The sequence below is a fragment of the Oncorhynchus mykiss genome, chromosome 18 (assembly GCF_013265735.2).
Source record: "Oncorhynchus mykiss isolate Arlee chromosome 18, USDA_OmykA_1.1, whole genome shotgun sequence".
Classification (NCBI taxonomy): domain Eukaryota; kingdom Metazoa; phylum Chordata; class Actinopteri; order Salmoniformes; family Salmonidae; genus Oncorhynchus; species Oncorhynchus mykiss.
The window spans coordinates 1,851,786-1,872,971 of NC_048582.1; the positions used below are offsets into that span (position 1 = coordinate 1,851,786).

General features: G+C 43.7%; 1 protein-coding gene across 1 annotated transcript in view; it reads right to left on the reverse strand.

Moving 5' to 3' along the window:
- Positions 1-21,186, reverse strand: part of LOC110517047 (protein diaphanous homolog 3) — a 536,597-nt gene that overhangs the window by 48,395 nt on the left and 467,016 nt on the right. The window contains exon 26 of the mRNA XM_036951469.1: positions 19,050-19,214. Within this exon, the coding sequence (XP_036807364.1) occupies positions 19,050-19,214 (165 nt within the window). The remainder of the gene's footprint in view (positions 1-19,049; positions 19,215-21,186) is intronic.

Below are 21,186 nucleotides of genomic sequence, written 5' to 3' on the forward strand. Positions count from 1 at the left end.
GGCTGGGTTATGAGAGAGAGAGAGAGAATCAGGCTGGGTTATGAGAGAGGGAGGGATAATGAGGCTGGGTTATGAGAGAGGGAGGGAGAGAGAATGAGTCTGGGTTATGAGAGAGAGAGAGAGAATCAGGCTGGGTTAGGAGGGAGGGAAAGAGAGAGAATGAGGCTGGGTTATGAGAGAGGGAGGGATAATGAGGCTGGGTTATGAGAGAGGGAGGGAGAGAGAATGAGGCTGGGTTATGAGAGAGGGAGATAGAATCAGGCTGGGTTATGAGAGAGGGAGGGAGAGAGAATGAGAAATGATAAAGAGAGAAGGAGAGGAGATCAGAGAGAAGAGGAGAGGAAAGAAGGAGAGAGAGGAGATGAGAGATAATGATGAGAGAGAGAGAGAGAGAGAGAGCGAGAGAGAAAGAGAGAAAGAGAGAGAAAGAGAGAGAGAGGAGAGAGAGAAAGAGAGGAGAGAGAGAAAGAGAGAGGAGAGAGAGAGACAGAGAGAGAGAGAGAGAGAGAGAGAGAAGAGAGAGGAGAGAGATAGAGAGATAGAGAGAGAGAGAGAGAGGACGAGAGAGAGAGGAGAGAGAGGAGAGAGAGAGGGAGACAGAGAGAGAGAGAGAGAGGAGAGAGAGCGAGAGAGAGAGAGAGAGAGAGGGACAGAGAGAGAGAGAGAGAGAGACAGAGAGAGAGAGAGAGAGACAGAGAGAGAGAGAGACAGAGAGAGAGAGAGACAGACAGACAGAGAGAGCGACAGAGAGAGAGAGAGAGAGAGAGAGGAGGACGAGGCCTCATTATCCAGTGTTCTCTACTGTGTTCTGAGTCTGTTATGGACACTTAAAGGATGTTCTAGAGAATGCCTGCGTCCCAAACAGACCCTATTCCCTATGTAGTACACTACTTTAGACCAGGTACCATTTGGAACTAGTCTAAAGTAGTAGGGAATAGGGTATATTTGGAATGCACACTATGTGAGGTGAGAGTATGTTGCATTTACTCTGCTCTCCTCTCCTCTCCTCTCTCTCTCTCAGACCATTAACATCTGGTGAGTCTGGTTAGGAATACATCACACTCTATGGTAGAAGCAGCAGAGAAGACGAGTTCGCTGGGAGATGTCTGCGACCTGATGAGAACCAGAATGACAGGAAACATCTGTCCCACTGTGGCCTGCCGGCCTGTCACTCAGACACTCTCCTGTCACATAATACACACGTCCCTCTCCGTTTTATCCGGGTCTGCTCTAAGTGACACCTGACAGAGACATCGCCAGACGACAACAGGAGGTCCGGCAGAACACTGTCACACTGTCACATTTAGCTGTGTCTACCTCACTGTGGCAGATACAGACACTCACAGGTGTGTTTGTCTAGAGAGAGAGAGAGAGAGAGAGGAAGGGGGTCAGTCAGAGAGACAGAGGGTCAGTCAGAGAGACAGAGGGTCAGTCAGAGAGAGACAGAGGGTCAGTCAATTAGACCCAACCAAATCATGAGAAAACAAAAAGATAATTACTTGACACATTGGAAAGAATTAACAAAAAAACAGAGCAAACTAGAATGCTATTTGGCCCTAAACAGAGAGTACACAGCGGCAGAATACCTGACCACTGTGACTGACCCAAAATTAAGGAAAGCTTTGACTATGTACAGACTCAGTGAGCATAGCCTTGCTATTGAGAAAGGCCGCCGTAGGCAGACATGGCTCTCAAGAGAAGACAGGCTATGTGCTCACTGCCCACAACATGAGGTGGAAACTGAGCTGCACTTCCTAACCTCCTGCCCAATGTATGACCATATTAGAGAGACATATTTCCCTCAGATTACACAGATCCACAAAGAATTCGAAAACAAATCCAAATTTGAAAAACTCCCATATCTACTGGGTGAAATTCCACAGTGTGCCATCACAGCAGCAAGATTTGTGACCTGTTGCCACGAGAAAAGGGCAACCAGTGAAGAACACACACCATTGTAAATACAACCCATATTTATGCTTATTTATTTTATCTTGTGTCCTTTAACCATTTGTACATTGTTAAAACACTGTATATATATATATATATAATATGACATTTGTAATGTCTTTACTGTTTTGAAACCTCTGTATGTGTAATGTTTACTGTTAATTTTTGTTGTTTTTCACTTTATATTTTCACTTTGTATGTTGTCTACCTCACTTGCTTTGGCAATGTTAACACATGTTTCCCATGCCAATAAAGCCCTTGAATTGAATTGAATTGAATTGAGAGGAAGGGGGTCAGTCAGAGAGACAGAGGGTCAGTCAGAGAGACAGAGGGTCAGTCAGAGAGAGAGAGAGAGAGAGGAAGAGGGTCAGTCAGAGAGACAGGGGGTCAGTCAGAGAGAGAGAGAGAGAGAGAGAGAGGAAGAGGGTCAGTCAGAGAGACAGGGGGTCAGTCAGAGAGAGAGAGGGTCAGTCAGAGAGACAGCGGGTCAGTCAGAGAGAGACAGGGGGTCAGTCAGAGAGACAGGGGGTCAGTCAGAGAGAGACAAACGGTCAGTCAGAGAGACATGGGGTCAGTTCAGAGAGACAGGGGGTCAGTCAGAGAGAGACAGAGGGTCAGTCAGAGAGAGACAGAGGGTCAGTCAGAGAGAGACAAAGGGTCAGTTAGAGAGAGACAGAGGGTCAGTCAGAGAACCTCCATTATGGAGCTGGCTGAATAGTGTATTAAAGCTATGGCCAGTGGGGTCAGTGGAGACTCCATTATAGAGCTGGCTGAATGGGAGGAGGGTCTCTCTAATGAGTTAGTAGTGAGTTAATAGTGAGATGAACGTAGTTCAAGATCGTCAGAGTTAGAACATTGATCAGGATCTGTGATAGAACACTTCCTGTTCTGAATTAAAATTAGAAGCAGATTTTTCCAGTGAGGAGATCTTTTGAAATAAAAAAGTTCCCCTTTACGACACCTGAGCTGACGACGGAACCCAGTTCAGTGGGCTGGAGGAGGCCTCAGAACCCAGTTCAGTGGGCTGGAGGAGGTCTCAGAACCCAGTTCAGTGGGCTGGAGGAGGCCTCAGAACCCAGTTCAGTGGGCTGGAGGAGGTCTCAGAACCCAGTTCAGTGGGCTGGAGAAGGTCTCAGAACCCAGTGGGCTGGAGGAGGTCTCAGAACCCAGTTCAGTGGGCTGGAGGAGGCCTCAGAACCCAGTTCAGTGGGCTGGAGGAGGCCTCAGAACCCAGTTCAGTGGGCTGGAGGAGGTCTCAGAACCCAGTTCAGTGGGCTGGAGGAGGCCTCAGAACCCAGTTCAGTGGGCTGGAGGAGGTCTCAGAACCCAGTTCAGTGGGCTGGAGAAGGTCTCAGAACCCAGTGGGCTGGAGGAGGTCTCAGAACCCAGTTCAGTGGGCTGGAGGAGGCCTCAGAACCCAGTTCAGTGGGCTGGAGGAGGCCTCAGAACCCAGTTCAGTGGGCTGGAGGAGGTCTCAGAACCCAGTTCAGTGGGCTGGAGGAGGCCTCAGAACCCAGTTCAGTGGGCTGGAGGAGGTCTCAGAACCAGGTTCAGTGGGCTGGAGGAGGCCTCAGAACCCAGTTCAGTGGGCTGGAGGAGGCCTCAGAACCCAGTTCAGTGGGCTGGAGGAGGCCTCAGAACCCAGTTCAGTGGGCTGGAGGAGACCTCAGAACCCAGTTCAGTGGGCTGGAGGAGACCTCAGAACCCAGTTCAGTGGGCTGGAGGAGACCTCAGAACCCAGTTCAGTGGGCTGGAGGAGGTCTCAGAACCCAGTTCAGTGGGCTGGAGGAGGCCTCAGAACCCAGTTCAGTGGGCTGGAGGAGACCTCAGAACCCAGTTCAGTGGGCTGGAGGCCTCAGAACCCAGTTCAGTGGGCTGGAGGAGGTCTCAGAACCCAGTTCAGTGGGCTGGAGGAGGCCTCAGAACCCAGTGGGCTGGAGGAGGCCTCAGAACCCAGTTCCGTGGGCTGGAGGAGGCCTCAGAACCCAGTTCAGTGGGCTGGAGGAGGCCTCAGAACCCAGTTCAGTGGGCTGGAGGAGGCCTCAGAACCCAGTTCAGTGAGCTGGAGGAGGCCTCAGAACCCAGTTCAGTGGGCTGGAGGAGGCCTCAGAACCCAGTTCAGTGGGCTGGAGGAGGCCTCAGAACCCAGTTCAGTGGGCTGGAGGAGGACTCAGAACCCAGTTCAGTGGGCTGGAGGAGGCCTCAGAACCCAGTTCAGTGGGCTGGAGGAGGTCTCAGAACCCAGTCCAGTGGGCTGGAGGAGGCCTCAGAACCCAGTTCAGTGGGCTGGAGGAGACCTCAGAACCCAGTTCCGTGGGCTGGAGGAGGCCTCAGAACCCAGTTCAGTGGGCTGGAGGAGACCTCAGAACCCAGTTCAGTGGGCTGGAGGAGGCCTCAGAACCCAGTTCAGTGGGCTGGAGGAGGCCTCAGAACCCAGTTCTGTGGGCTGGAGGAGGCCTCAGAACCCAGTTCAGTGGGCTGGAGGAGGTCTCAGAACCCAGTTCAGTGGGCTGGAGGAGGCCTCAGAACCCAGTTCAGTGGGCTGGAGGAGGTCTCAGAACCCAGTTCAGTGGGCTGGAGGAGGCCTCAGAACCCAGTTCAGTGGGCTGGAGGAGACCTCAGAACCCAGTTCCGTGGGCTGGAGGAGGCCTCAGAACCCAGTTCAGTGGGCTGGAGGAGACCTCAGAACCCAGTTCAGTGGGCTGGAGGAGGCCTCAGAACCCAGTTCAGTGGGCTGGAGGAGACCTCAGAACCCAGTTCCGTGGGCTGGAGGAGGCCTCAGAACCCAGTTCAGTGGGCTGGAGGAGGTCTCAGAACCCAGTTCAGTGGGCTGGAGGAGGCCTCAGAACCCAGTTCAGTGGGCTGGAGGAGGTCTCAGAACCCAGTTCAGTGGGCTGGAGGAGGTCTCAGAACCCAGTTCAGTGGGCTGGAGGAGGTCTCAGAACCCAGTGGGCTGGAGGAGGTCTCAGAACCCAGTTCAGTGGGCTGGAGGAGGCCTCAGAACACAGTTCAGTGGGCTGGAGGAGGTCTCAGAACCCAGTTCAGTGGGCTGGAGGAGGCCTCAGAACCCAGTTCAGTGGGCTGGAGGAGGTCTCAGAACCCAGTTCAGTGGGCTGGAGGAGGTCTCAGAACCCAGTTCAGTGGGCTGGAGGAGGCCTCAGAACCCAGTTCAGTGGGCTGGAGGAGGTCTCAGAACCCAGTTCAGTGGGCTGGAGGAGGCCTCAGAACCCAGTTCAGTGGGCTGGAAGAGGCCTCAGAACCCAGTTCAGTGGGCTGGAGGAGGCCTCAGAACCCAGTTCAGTGGGCTGGAGGAGGCCTCAGAACCCAGTTCAGTGGGCTGGAGGAGGCCTCAGAACCCAGTTCAGTGGGCTGGAGGAGGCCTCAGAACCCAGTTCAGTGGGCTGGAGGAGGTCTCAGAACCCAGTTCAGTGGGCTGGAGGAGGTCTCAGAACCCAGTTCAGTGGGCTGGAGGAGGTCTCAGAACCCAGTTCAGTGGGCTGGAGGAGGTCTCAGAACCCAGTGGGCTGGAGGAGGTCTCAGAACCCAGTTCAGTGGGCTGGAAGAGGCCTCAGAACCCAGTTCAGTGGGCTGGAAGAGGCCTCAGAACCCAGTTCAGTGGGCCGGAGGAGGTCTCAGAACCCAGTTCAGTGGGCTGGAGGAGGCCTCAGAACCCAGTTCAGTGGGCTGGAGGAGGCCTCAGAACCCAGTGGGCTGGAGGAGGCCTCAGAACCTAGTGGGCGTGGCTTTGATCTGTTTGGCGCCAGGTGGAAAATAGCTTTGGATTTCCACCCAAACGGGTGACAGATGTTGTCAATGCTGTGACCTGACTAATGATATCTGAGACAACAACAGGACTAATGATATCTGAGACAATGACAGGACTAATGATATCTGAGACAACGACAGGACTAATGATATCTGAGACAATGACAGGACTAATGATATCTGAGACAATGACAGGACTAATGATATCTGAGACAACGACAGGACTAATGATATCTGAGACAACGACAGGACTAATGATATCTGAGACAACGACAGGACTAATGATATCTGAGACAACGACAGGACTAATGATATCTGAGACAACGACAGGACTAATGATATCTGAGACAATAACAGGACTAATGATATCTGAGACAACGACAGGACTAATGATATCTGAGACAACGACAGGACTAATGATATCTGAGACAATGACAGGACTAATGATATCTGAGACAATGACCTGACTAATGATATCTGAGACAACGACAGGACTAATGATATCTGAGACAACGACAGGACTAATGATATCTGAGACAACGACAGGACTAATGATATCTGAGACAATGACCTGACTAATGATATCTGAGACAACGACAGGACTAATGATATCTGAGACAACGACAGGACTAATGATATCTGAGACAATGACAGGACTAATGATACCTGAGACAATTACAGGACTAATGATATCTGAGACAATGACAGGACTAATGATATCTGAGACAATGACAGGACTAATGATATCTGAGACAACGACAGGACTAATGATACCTGAGACAATGACAGGACTAATGATATCTGAGACAACGACAGGACTAATGATACCTGAGACAATGACAGGACTAATGATATCTGAGACAATGACAGGACTAGTGATACCTGAGACAATGACAGGACTAATGATATCTGAGACAACGACAGGACTAATGATACCTGAGACAATGACAGGACTAATGATATCTGAGACAACGACAGGACTAATGATACCTGAGACAATGACATGACTAATGATATCTGAGACAATGACAGGACTAACGATATCTGAGACAACGACAGGACTAATGATATCTGAGACGACAGGACTAATGATATCTGAGACAATGACTGGACTAATGATATCTGAGACAATGACAGGACTAATGATACCTGAGACAATGACAGGACTAATGATATCTGAGACAATGACAGGACTATTGATATCTGAGACAATGACAGGACTAATGATATCTGAGACAATGACAGGACTAATGATATCTGAGACAATGACTGGACTAATGATATCTGAGACAATGACAGGACTAATGATACCTGAGACAATGACAGGACTAATGATATCTGAGACAATGACAGGACTAATGATATCTGAGACAATGACAGGATTAATGATATCTGAGACAATGACAGGACTAATGATATCTGACACAATGACAGGACTAATGATATCTGAGACAACGACAGGACTAATGATATCTGAGACAATGACAGGACTAATGATATCTGAGACAATGACAGGACTAATGATACCTGAGACAATGACAGGACTAATGATATCTGAGACAATGACAGGACTAATGATACCTGAGACAATGACAGGACTAATGATATCTGAGACAATGACAGGACTAATGATATCTGAGACAATGACAGTACTAATGATATCTGAGACAATGACAGGACTAATGATATCTGAGACAATGACAGGACTAATGATATCTGAGACAATGACAGGTCAGTGACAGGATTAATGATATCTGAGACAGTGACAGGTCAGGTCAGACTCCTCATCACATCTTTAGGGTAACATAGGGAACCAACAGAGAGAGAGAGAGACTCCTCGTCACATCTTTAGGGTAACATAGGGAACCAACAGAGGGAGAGAGACTCCTCGTCACATCTTTAGGGTAACGTAGGGAACCAACAGAGAGAGAGAGAGACTCCTCGTCACATCTTTAGGGTAACGTAGGGAACCAACGGAGCGAGAGAGACTCCTCGTCACATCTTTAGGGTAACGTAGGGAACCAACAGAGGGAGAAATGCTCCTCGTCACATCTTTAGGGTAACGTAGGGAACCAACAGAGGGAGAGAGACTCCTCGTCACATCTTTAGGGTAACGTAGGGAACCAACAGAGAGAGAGAGAGACTCCTCGTCACATCTTTAGGGTAACGTAGGGAACCAACGGAGCGAGAGAGACTCCTCGTCACATCTTTAGGGTAACGTAGGGAACCAAAGGAGCGAGAGAGACTCCTCGTCACATCTTTAGGGTAACGTAGGGAACCAACAGAGGGAGAGAGACTCCTCGTCACATCTTTAGGGTAATGTAGGGAACCAACAGAGGGAGAGAGACTCCTCATCACATCTTTAGGGTAACATATGGAACCAACAGAGGGAGAGAGACTCCTCATCACATCTTTAGGGTAACATAGGGAACCAACAGAGGGAGAGAGACTCCTCGTCACATCTTTAGGGTAACGTAGGGTACCAACAGAGAGAGAGAGAGACTCCTCGTCACATCTTTAGGGTAACGTAGGGAACCAACGGAGCGAGAGAGACTCCTCGTCACATCTTTAGGGTAACGTAGGGAACCAACAGAGGGAGAGATGCTCCTCGTCACATCTTTAGGGTAACGTAGGGAACCAACAGAGGGAGAGAGACTCCTCATCACATCTTTAGGGTAACGTAGGGAGCCAACGGAGCGAGAGAGACTCCTCGTCAAATCTTTAGGGTAACGTAGGGAGCCAACGGAGCGAGAGAGACTCCTCGTCACATCTTTAGGGTAACGTAGGGAGCCAACGGAGCGAGAGAGACTCCTCGTCACATCTTTAGGGTAACGTAGGGAACCAACGGAGGGAGAGAGACTCCTCGTCACATCTTTAGGGTAACGTAGGGAACCAACGGAGGGAGAGAGACTCCTCGTCACATCTTTAGGGTAACGTAGGGAACCAACGGAGCGAGAGAGACTCCTCGTCACATCTTTAGGGTAACGTAGGGAGCCAACGGAGCGAGAGACTCTCCGAGGAGGAGAAGGTAGTGTACCCCCCCTTCCTTCCTCCCCTCCCCGTTTGTCTCTCTCCCTAGAAGTGGAACCATTAGACACGGCCAATTGGATTCCTGTCAGATTCCAGGCTTCCTTCGCCATGGGTCTCCTTCCATCTAACGGTCGAGTGAGCAGGCTCCGTGTGTGTGTGTGTGTGTGTGCGCGCGCGTGTGTGTATGTGTGTGTGTGTGTGTGTGTGTGTGTCTGTCCTTCTCTGAAAGGTTGCCGGTGTAACGTCATGACACACTGCACACACCCAGAGTTCAAGGCTCAATCCACTGCAGGCGGTCTCTGACTGCCGGGGGAAGTGTGTGTGTGTGTGTGTGTCTGCCTAGCAGGCGAAAGGGGTGAGGGTAAATGTTGACGCAGATTTGAGAGGCAGTCAGGTTGAGCCATTAGCTGCCATTTAAGTGAACACTAACAGGCCCTTGTTCGCTCTGTGATGTGAGGAGGTCATCTGACTCAGCCGTGTGAGTTTCTACAACACACACTGGAGTGTCCATTATAAAACACACACTTCAGCTATAGGTGCAGATCAGACATTTCCTGTTGCTTTGGTGAGACTCCCAGCTCTGTCTAACATCGCTCTCTTGCTTTGTGTCAATATAATATATTCATTGAAATAGGCTGTAGCCAATAGGTGTTTCCATTCCATTCCAAAAATACATTGTCACACGGTTTGTCCACTTCACACATCCCAAACCTTTCAGTAGAACTACCCTGTCCTGTTCGGTGTAGTTAGTCTGACTAGAATAGACTCTCCTGTCTAGTTAGTCTGACTAGAATAGACTCTCCTGTCTAGTTAGTCTGACTAGAATAGACTCTCCTGTCTAGTTAGTCTGACTAGAATAGACTCTCCTGTCTAGTTAGTCTGACTAGAATAGAATCTCCATTCTACCCTGTCCTGTCTAGTTAGTCTGACTAGAATAGAATCTCCATTCTACCCTGTCCTGTCTAGTTAGTCTGACTAGAATAGACTCTCCTGTCTAGTTAGTCTGACTAGAATAGACTCTCCTGTCTAGTTAGTCTGACTAGAATAGAATCTCCATTCTACCCTGTCCTGTCTAGTTAGTCTGACTAGAATAGACTCTCCTGTCTAGTTAGTCTGACTAGAATAGAATCTCCATTATATCCTGTCCTGTCTAGTTAGTCTGACTAGAATATAATCTCCATTATATCCTGTCTAGTTAGTCTGACTAGAATAGAATCTCCATTATATCCTGTCCTGTCTAGTTAGTCTGACTAGAATATAATCTCCCTTCTATCCTGTCCTGTCCTGTCTAGTTAGTCTGACTAGAATAGACTCTCCCTTCTATCCTGTCCTGTCTAGTTAGTCTGACTAGAATATAATCTCCCTTCTATCCTGTCCTGTCTAGTTAGTCTGACTAGAATATAATCTCCATTCTACCCTGTCCTGTCCTGTCTAGTTAGTCTGACTAGAATAGACTCTCCTGTCTAGTTAGTCTGACTAGAATAGAATCTCCATTCTGTCCTGTCCTGTCTAGTTAGTCTGACTAGAATATAATCTCCATTCTATCCTTCCCCTACAGTGCTGAGGAAGCCCCACCCAGCTCCATGGGCTGAGAGCATCAGATCCCGTTCAGATCCAGATCCAGATCAGATCCAGTTCAGATCCAGATCAGGGTGTAACCTGTAGTCCCCAGCCCTGGGTTATGTATATCCTGGTAATGTCCTCCTGCACTCATCCTCATGGCTAGCAGGTAATGAGTATTCAGAACTTGAGCTCTAACTCTCCAAAGGAGAGAGGGAAGGGTAAAATGAGGAGAGAGAGAAGGGTAAGATGAGGAGAGAGAGAAGGGTAAGAGGATGAGAGAGTAAGAGGAGGAGAGAGGGAAGGGTAAGAGGAGGAGAGAGAAGGGTAAGAGGAGGAGAGAGGGAAGGGTAAGATGAGGAGAGAGAGAAGGGTAAGAGGAGGAGAGAGAAGGGTAAGAGGATGAGAGAGTAAGAGGAGGAGAGAGGGAAGGGTAAGAGGAGGAGAGAGGGAAGGGTAAGATGAGGAGAGAGAGAAGGGTAAGATGAGGAGAGAGAGAAGGGTAAGATGAGGAGAGAGAGAAGGGTAAGATGAGGAGAGAGAGAAGGGTAAGATGAGGAGAGAGAGAAGGGTAAGAGGAGGAGAGAGAGAAGGGTAAGAGGAGGAGAGAGAGAAGGGTAAGAGGAGGAGAGAGGGAAGGGTAAGAGGAGGAGAGAGAGAAGGGTAAGATGAGGAGAGAGAGAAGGGTAAGAGGAGGAGAGAGGGAAGGGTAAGATGAGGAGAGAGAGAAGGGTAAGAGGAGGAGAGAGAGAAGGGTAAGAGGAGGAGAGAGAGAAGGGTAAGACGAGGAGAGAGAGAAGGATAAGAGGAGGAGAGAGAAGGGTAAGACGAGGAGAGAGAGAAGGGTAAGAGGAGGAGAGAGGGAAGTGTAAGAGGAGGAGAGAGAAGGGTAAGAGGAGGAGAGAGCCTGTTACCTTCATCTGTCTCCTTCACCACTACTCCATCTGTCTCATTCACCACTACTCCATCTGTCTCATTCACCACTACTCCATCTGTCTCCTTCACCACTACTCCATCTGTCTCCTTCACCACTACTCCATCTGTCTCCTTCACCACTACTCCATCTGTCTCCTTCACCACTACTCCATCTGTCTCCTTCACCACTACTCCATCTGTCTCCTTCACCACTACTCCATCTGTCTCCTTCACCACTACTCCATCTGTCTCCTTCACCACTACTCCACCCTCACTCCCTCTCTCCCTAAGAGAGAGAGACTGAGGTAGGAAGAATGGGAGGAGAGGAATAGACAGAGAGAGAGAGAGAGAGAGAGACAAATAGAGGGATATAGAGAGAGAGAAAGAGAGACTGAGGGAGAGGTAGGAAGAATGGGAGGAGAGGAATAGACAGAGAGAGAGAGAGTGTAGAGAGAGAGAGACAAAGAGAGAGAGAGACAAAGAGAGAGAGAGAGAGAGAGAGAGAGAGAGAGAGAGAGAGAGAGAGAGAGAGAGAGAGAGAGAGAGAGAGAGAGAAAAAAGAGAGAGAGAGAGAGAGAGAGAGAGAGAGAGGAGTATGTGAACGTGGACTGGCTATATTATCAGGTGGTTGTCTATCACTGTGAACGTGGACTGGCTATATTATCAGGTGGTTGTCTATCACTGTGAACGTGAACTGGCTATATTATCAGGTGGTTGTCTATCACTGTGAACGTGGACTGGCTATATTATAAGGTGGTTGTCTATCACTGTCAACGTGGACTGGCTATATCATCAGGTGGTTTTCTCCCAGGTGCCGTTGATGGATGTCAGCACTTTGCAGCTCAATTCAACGGGTCATTTTCCAAACGTCTAGCAAACATAACCCTTCCTCATCGCTATTCTGTCCATCTTATAGTTGTTGACAGACGCTCAGAGCAGCTAAATGATCATGTCTCCCGAGGAGGAAGATGTGTCTTCAGAGGAGGAAGATGTATCTTCCCGAGGAGGACGATGTGTCTTCAGAGGTACATTGATTACTTCCTCAGAGCAGCTAAATGATCATGTCTCCTGACAAACCCAGTTGGAATGAAACATCTACTGTTGAAGTCGGAAGTTTACATCCACTTAGGTTGGAGTCATTAAAACTAGTTTACATACACTTAGGTTGGAGTCATTAAAACTAGTTTACATACACTTAGGTTGGAGTCATTAAAACTAGTTTACATACACTTAGGTTGGAGTCATTAAAACTAGTTTACATACACTTAGGGTGGAGTCATTAAAACTAGTTTACATACACTTAGGTTGGAGTCATTAAAACTAGTTTACATACACTTAGGGTGGAGTCATTAACACTAGTTTACATACACTTAGGGTGGAGTCATTAAAACTAGTTTACATACACTTAGGGTGGAGTCATTAACACTAGTTTACATACACTTAGGTTGGAGTCATTAAAACTAGTTTACATACACTTAGGGTGGAGTCATTAAAACTAGTCTACATACACTTAGGTTGGAGTCATTAAAACTAGTTTACACACACTTAGGTTGGAGTCATTAAAACTAGTTTACATACACTTAGGCTGGAGTCATTAGAACTAGTTTACATACACTTAGGTTGGAGTCATTAGAACTAGTTTACATCCACTTAGGTTGGAGTCATTAAAACTAGTTTACATCCACTTAGGTTGGAGTCATTATAACTAGTTTACATACACTTAGGTTGGAGTCATTAGAACTAGTTTACATCCACTTAGGTTGGAGTCATTAAAACTAGTTTACATACACTTAGGTTGGAGTCATTAAAACTAGTTTACATACACTTAGGTTGGAGTCATTAAAACTAGTCTACATACACTTAGGTTGGAGTCATTAAAACTAGTTTACATCTACTTAGGTTGGAGTCATTAGAACTAGTCTACATACACTTAGGTTGGAGTCATTAAAACTAGTTTACATACACTTAGGTTGGAGTCATTAAAACTAGTTTACATACACTTAGGTTGGAGTCATTAAAACTAGTTTACATACACTTAGAGTGGAGTCATTAAAACTAGTTTACATACACTTAGATTGGAGTCATTAACACTAGTTTACATACACTTAGATTGGAGTCATTAAAACTAGTTTACACACACTTAGGTTGGAGTCATTAAAACTAGTTTACATACACTTAGGTTGGAGTCATTAAAACTAGTTTACGTCCACTTAGGTTGGAGTCATTAAAACTAGTTTACATACACTTAGGTTGGAGTCATTAAAACTAGTCTACATACACTTAGGTTGGAGTCATTAAAACTAGTTTACATCCACTTAGGTTGGAGTCATTAGAACTAGTCTACATACACTTAGGGTGGAGTCATTAGAACTAGTTGACATACACTTAGGTTGGAGTCATTAAAACTAGTTTACATACACTTAGGTTGGAGTCATTAAAACTAGTTTACATACACTTAGGTTGGAGTCATTACAACTAGTTTACATACACTTAGAGTGGAGTCATTACAACTAGTTTACATACACTTAGGTTGGAGTCATTAAAACTAGTTTACATACACTTAGGTTGGAGTCATTAAAACTAGTTTACATACACTTAGAGTGGAGTCATTAAAACTAGTTTACATACACTTAGGTTGGAGTCATTAAAACTAGTTTACGTCCACTTAGGTTGGAGTCATTAAAACTAGTTTACATACACTTAGGGTGGAGTCATTAAAACTAGTTTACATACACTTAGGTTGGAGTCATTAAAACTAGTTTACGTCCACTTAGGTTGGAGTCATTAAAACTAGTTTACATACACTTAGAGTGGAGTCATTAAAACTAGTTTACATACACTTAGATTGGAGTCATTAACACTAGTTTACATACACTTAGATTGGAGTCATTAAAACTAGTTTACACACACTTAGGTTGGAGTCATTAAAACTAGTTTACATACACTTAGGTTGGAGTCATTAAAACTAGTTTACGTCCACTTAGGTTGGAGTCATTAGAACTAGTCTACATACACTTAGGGTGGAGTCATTAGAACTAGTTGACATACACTTAGAGTGGAGTCATTAAAACTAGTTTACATACACTTAGGTTGGAGTCATTAAAACTAGTTTACGTCCACTTAGGTTGGAGTCATTAAAACTATTTTACATACACTTAGGGTGGAGTCATTAAAACTAGTTTACATACACTTAGGTTGGAGTCATTAAAACTAGTTTACATACACTTAGGTTGGAGTCATTAAAACTAGTTTACATACACTTAGGTTGGAGTCATTAAAACTACTTTACATACACTTAGGGTGGAGTCATTAAAACTAGTTTACATACACTTAGGGTGGAGTCATTAAAACTAGTTTACATCCACTTAGGTTGGAGTCATTAAAACTAGTTTACATCCACTTAGGTTGGAGTCATTAAAACTAGTTTACATCCACTTAGGTTGGAGTCATTAAAACTAGTTTACATACACTTAGGTTGGAGTCATTAGAACTAGTTTACACACACTTAGGTTGGAGTCATTAAAACTAGTTTACACACACTTAGGTTGGAGTCATTAAAACTAGTTTACATACACTTAGGTTGGAGCCATTAAAACTAGTTTACACACACTTAGGTTGGAGTCATTAAAACTAGTTTACATACACTTAGGTTGGAGTCATTAAAACTAGTTTACATACACTTAGGTTGGAGTCATTAGAACTAGTTTACACACACTTAGGTTGGAGTCATTAAAACTAGTTTACACACACTCAGGTTGGAGTCATTAAAACTAGTTTACATACACTTAGGTTGGAGTCATTAGAACTAGTTTACATACACTTAGGTTGGAGTCATTAACACTAGTTTACACACACTTAGGTTGGAGTCATTAAAACTAGTTTACATACACTTAGGTTGGAGTCATTAACACTAGTTTTTCAACCACTCCACAAATTTCTTGTTAACAAAATATAGTTTAGGAAAGTCGGTTAGGACATCTACTTTGTACATGGCACAAGTAATTTTTCCAACAATTGTTTACAGACAGATTATTTCACTTATAATTCACTGTATCACAATTCCAGTGGGTCAGAAGTTTACATACATTAACTTGACTGTGCCTTTAAACAGCTTGGAAAATTCCAGAAAATGATGTCATGGCTTTAGAAGCTTCTGATTTGAGTCAATTGGAGGTGTACCTGTGGATGTATTTCAAGGCCTACCTTCAAACTCAGTGCCTCTTTGCTTGACATCATGGGAAAATCTAAAGAAATCAGCCAAGACTTCAGAAAAACAGCCGTCATACCGCTCAGGAAGGAGACGCGTTCTGTCTCCTAGAGATGAACGTACTTTTGTGCGAAAAGTGCAAATCAATCCCAGAACAACAGCAAAGGACCTGGTGAAGATACTGGAGGAAACAGGTACAAAAGTATCTATATCCACAGTATAACGAGTCCTATATCGACATGACCTGAAAGGACACTCAGCAAGGGAGAAGCCACTGCTCCAAAACCACCATAAAAAAGCCAGACTACGGTTTGCAACTGCACATGGGGACAAAGATCGTACTTTTTGGAGAAATGTCCTCTGGTCTGATGAAACAAAAATAGAACTGTTTGGCCATAATGACCATCGTTATGTTTGGAGAAAAAAGGCAATGCTACCAAATACTAATTGAGTTTATGTAAACTTCTGACCCACTGGGAATACGATGAAAGAAATAAAAGCTGAAATAAATAATTCTCTCTACGATTATTCTGACATTTCACATTCCTAATTAAAATAAAGTGATGATCCTAAACTGACCTAAAACAGGGAATTTTTTACAAGGATGAAATGTCAGGAATTGTGAAACACTGAGTTTAAATGTATTTGGCTAAGGTGCATGTAAACTTCCCGACATCAACTGTATGTTATTAGCTGGAATTTTAATAAAATCAATTTAATAAAAATAAAGAATTTTTATAATAATTTAATTAATTTTAATGTATTTTTAATTTAATTTTTATAACATCTCTGTAAAATAACAAGCAGAGGTGAGAGACACACCTGTCTTATCAACATGAAGCAAAAACAACCCGGCAAATTTAACAACACGTCCCCCCCCCCCCCGAGGAGAGAAGCTGACAGTAGAAAGAGACCGTGGTAGAACACAAGAGGCTCATGGGATTGAGAAACGAGAGGAGCGTAGTCGAAGGGAGTAGAGAGGCTTAAGATTCAGTACCACGCAGGTTAATTCACCAAATTACAACGTTTCAATTATGAAATCATTTAAAATAATAAAAGCAATGAGATTTGTCTCATCGTAGCAGTCAAGTAGAAAATAACTTGGTATTTCAAGAGAGAGAGAGAGAGAGAGAGAGAGAGAGACAGAGAGAAAGAGAGAGAAAGAGAAAGAGAGGGAGGAGAGAGAAAGAGACACAGATAGAAAGAGAGAGAGAGAGAGCCTGCCTCTCTTCTGTCAGATTACTGCGAGGCTAACACCTTGATTACAGTTATTTGATATGGAGACAGATTACAGTTAGTTGATATGGAGACAGATTACAGTTAGTTGATATGGAGACAGATTACAGTTAGTTGATATGGAGACAGATTACAGTTAGTTGATATGGACAGACAGACTGACAGATCTCCACTCACCAGGAACATGGTTCAGTTAGTTGATATGGAGACAGATTACAGTTAGTTGATATGGAGACAGATTACAGTTAGTTGATATGGAGACAGATTACAGTTAGTTGATATGGAGACAGATTACAGTTAGTTGATATGGACAGACAGACTGACAGATCTCCACTCACCAGGAACATGGTTCAGTTAGTTGATATGGAGACAGATTACAGTTAGTTGATATGGAGACAGATTACAGTTAGTTGATATGGAGACAGATTACAGTTAGTTGATATGGAGACAGATTACAGTTAGTTGATATGGAGACAGATTACAGTTAGTTGATATGGAGACAGATTACAGTTAGTTGATATGGAGACAGATTACAGTTAGTTGATATGGAGACAGATTACAGTTAGTTGATATGGAGACAGATTACAGTTAGTTGATATGGAGACAGATTACAGTTAGTTGATATGGAGACAGATTACAGTTAGTTGATATGGAGACAGATTACAGTTAGTTGATATGGAGACAGATTACAGTTAGTTGATATGGAGACAGATTACAGTTAGTTGATATGGAGACAGATTACAGTTAGTTGATATGGAGACAGATTACAGTTAGTTGATATGGAGACAGATTACAGTTAGTTGATATGGAGACAGATTACAGTTAGTTGATATGGAGACAGATTACAGTTAGTTGATATGGAGACAGATTACAGTTAGTTGATATGGAGACAGATTACAGTTAGTTGATATGGAGACAGATTACAGTTAGTTGATATGGAGACAGATTACAGTTAGTTGATATGGAGACAGATTACAGTTAGTTGATATGGAGACAGATTACAGTTAGTTGATATGGAGACAGATTACAGTTAGTTGATATGGAGACAGATTACAGTTAGTTGATATGGAGACAGATTACAGTTAGTTGATATGGAGACAGATTACAGTTAGTTGATATGGAGACAGATTACAGTTAGTTGATATGGAGACAGATTACAGTTAGTTGATATGGAGACAGATTACAGTTAGTTGATATGGAGACAGATTACAGTTAGTTGATATGGAGACAGATTACAGTTAGTTGATATGGAGACAGATTACAGTTAGTTGATATGGAGACAGATTACAGTTAGTTGATATGGAGACAGATTACAGTTAGTTGATATGGAGACAGATTACAGTTAGTTGATATGGAGACAGATTACAGTTAGTTGATATGGAGACAGATTACAGTTAGTTGATATGGAGACAGATTACAGTTAGTTGATATGGAGACAGATTACAGTTAGTTGATATGGAGACAGATTACAGTTAGTTGATATGGAGACAGATTACAGTTAGTTGATATGGAGACAGATTACAGTTAGTTGATATGGAGACAGATTACAGTTAGTTGATATGGAGACAGATTACAGTTAGTTGATATGGAGACAGATTACAGTTAGTTGATATGGAGACAGATTACAGTTAGTTGATATGGAGACAGATTACAGTTAGTTGATATGGACAGACAGACTGACAGATCTCCACTCACCAGGAACATGGTTCAGTTAGTTGATATGGAGACAGATTACAGTTAGTTGATATGGAGACAGATTACAGTTAGTTGATATGGAGACAGATTACAGTTAGTTGATATGGAGACAGATTACAGTTAGTTGATATGGACAGACAGACTGACAGATCTCCACTCACCAGGAACATGGTTCAGTTAGTTGATATGGAGACAGATTACAGTTAGTTGATATGGAGACAGATTACAGTTAGTTGATATGGAGACAGATTACAGTTAGTTGATATGGAGACAGATTACAGTTAGTTGATATGGAGACAGATTACAGTTAGTTGATATGGAGACAGATTACAGTTAGTTGATATGGAGACAGATTACAGTTAGTTGATATGGAGACAGATTACAGTTAGTTGATATGGAGACAGATTACAGTTAGTTGATATGGAGACAGATTACAGTTAGTTGATATGGAGACAGATTACAGTTAGTTGATATGGAGACAGATTACAGTTAGTTGATATGGAGACAGATTACAGTTAGTTGATATGGAGACAGATTACAGTTAGTTGATATGGAGACAGATTACAGTTAGTTGATATGGAGACAGATTACAGTTAGTTGATATGGACAGACAGACTGACAGATCTCCACTCACCAGGAACATGGTTCAGTTAGTTGATATGGACAGACAGACTGACAGATCTCCACTCACCAGGAACATGGTTCTGAAGTTGCTGAGGTCTGTGAATAATTCCTCCACGGACGTCTTCTTGGAGTCCATAGCGAAGTAGTCCAGCATGTTCTGATAGAGGGTTCCCATGTTGCCGTGCATGATCATCAGCTTCTGGTACTGCTCTCTGGCCGACGTGGAGAAGCTGTGAAGGTCGAGGGTTAAGGCTGAAACAGGACTGGAGACAGTGGATCCTCTATTTTACAATTCCATAGCAGAGAGGGAGAGAGAGAGGGAGAGAGAGAGGGAGAGAGAGAGGGACAGAGAGACAGAGAGAGAGAGAGAGGGCGCGAGAGACAGAGAGAGACAGAAAGAGAGAGAGAGAGAGAGAGAGAGAGAGAGAGAGAGACAGAGAGAGAGAGAGAGACAGAGAGAGAGAGAGAGAGAGAGAGAGAGAGAGAGACAGAGAGAGAGACAGAGAGAGAGACAGACAGAGAGACAGAGACAGAGAGAGAGAGAGAGAGACAGAGAGAGACAGAGGGAGAGAGAGAGAGAGAGAGAGAGACAGAGAGAGAGACAGAGAGAGAGACAGAGTTGTTGACTGTTTGTTGTTGTTGACTGTATATTGTTGTTGACTGTATATTGTTGTTGACTGTATGTTGTTGTTGACTGCATGTTGTTGTTGACTGCATGTTGTTGTTGACTGCATGTTGTTGTTGACTGTATATTGTTGTTGACTGTATATTGTTGTTGACTGTATGTTGTTGTTGACTGTATATTGTTGTTGACTGTATGTTGTTGTTGACTGTATGTTGTTGTTGACTGTATGTTGTTGTTGACTGTATATTGTTGTTGACTGCATGTTGTTGTTGACTGCATGTTGTTGTTGACTGCATGTTGTTGTTGACTGTATGTTGTTGTTGACTGTATATTGTTGTTGACTGTATGTTGTTGTTGACTGTATATTGTTGTTGACTGTATGTTGTTGTTGACTGTATATTGTTGTTGACTGTATGTTGTTGTTGACTGTATGTTGTTGTTGACTGTATATTGTTGTTGACTGTATATTGTTGTTGACTGTATGTTGTTGTTGACTGTATGTTGTTGTTGACTGTATATTGTTGTTGACTGTATATTGTTGTTGACTGTATGTTGTTGTTGACTGTATATTGTTGTTGACTGTATATTGTTGTTGACTGTATGTTGTTGTTGACTGTATATTGTTGTTGACTGTATATTGTTGTTGACTGTATATTGTTGTTGACTGTATGTTGTTGTTGACTGTATGTTGTTGTTGACTGTATATTGTTGTTGACTGTATATTGTTGTTGACTGTATGTTGTTGTTGACTGTATGTTGTTGTTGACTGTATATTGTTGTTGACTGTATGTTGTTGTTGACTGTATGTTGTTGTTGACTGTATATTGTTGTTGACTGTATGTTGTTGTTGACTGTATGTTGTTGTTGACTGTATATTGTTGTTGACTGTATATTGTTGTTGACTGTATGTTGTTGTTGACTGTATATTGTTGTTGACTGTATATTGTCGTTGACTGTATATTGTCGTTGACTGTATGTTGTTGTTGACTGTATATTGTTGTTGACTGTATGTTGTTGTTGACTGTATATTGTTGTTGACTGTATATTGTTGTTGACTGTATATTGTCGTTGACTGTATGTTGTTGTTGACTGTATATTGTTGTTGACTGTATATTGTTGTTGACTGTATGTTGTTGTTGACTGTTGTTGACTGTATGTTGTTGTTGACTGTATATTGTTGTTGACTGTATGTTGTTGTTGACTGTATATTGTTGTTGACTGTATATTGTTGTTGACTGTATGTTGTTGTTGACTGTATATTGTTGTTGACTGTATATTGTTGTTGACTGTATATTGTTGTTGACTGTATGTTGTTGTTGACTGTATGTTGTTGTTGACTGTATATTGTTGTTGACTGTATGTTGTTGTTGACTGTATATTGTTGTTGACTGTATGTTGTTGTTGACTGTATGTTGTTGTTGACTGTATGTTGTTGTTGACTGTATATTGTTGTTGACTGTATGTTGTTGTTGACTGTATATTGTTGTTGACTGTATATTGTTGTTGACTGTATGTTGTTGTTGACTGTATGTTGTTGTTGACTGTATATTGTTGTTGACTGTATGTTGTTGTTGACTGT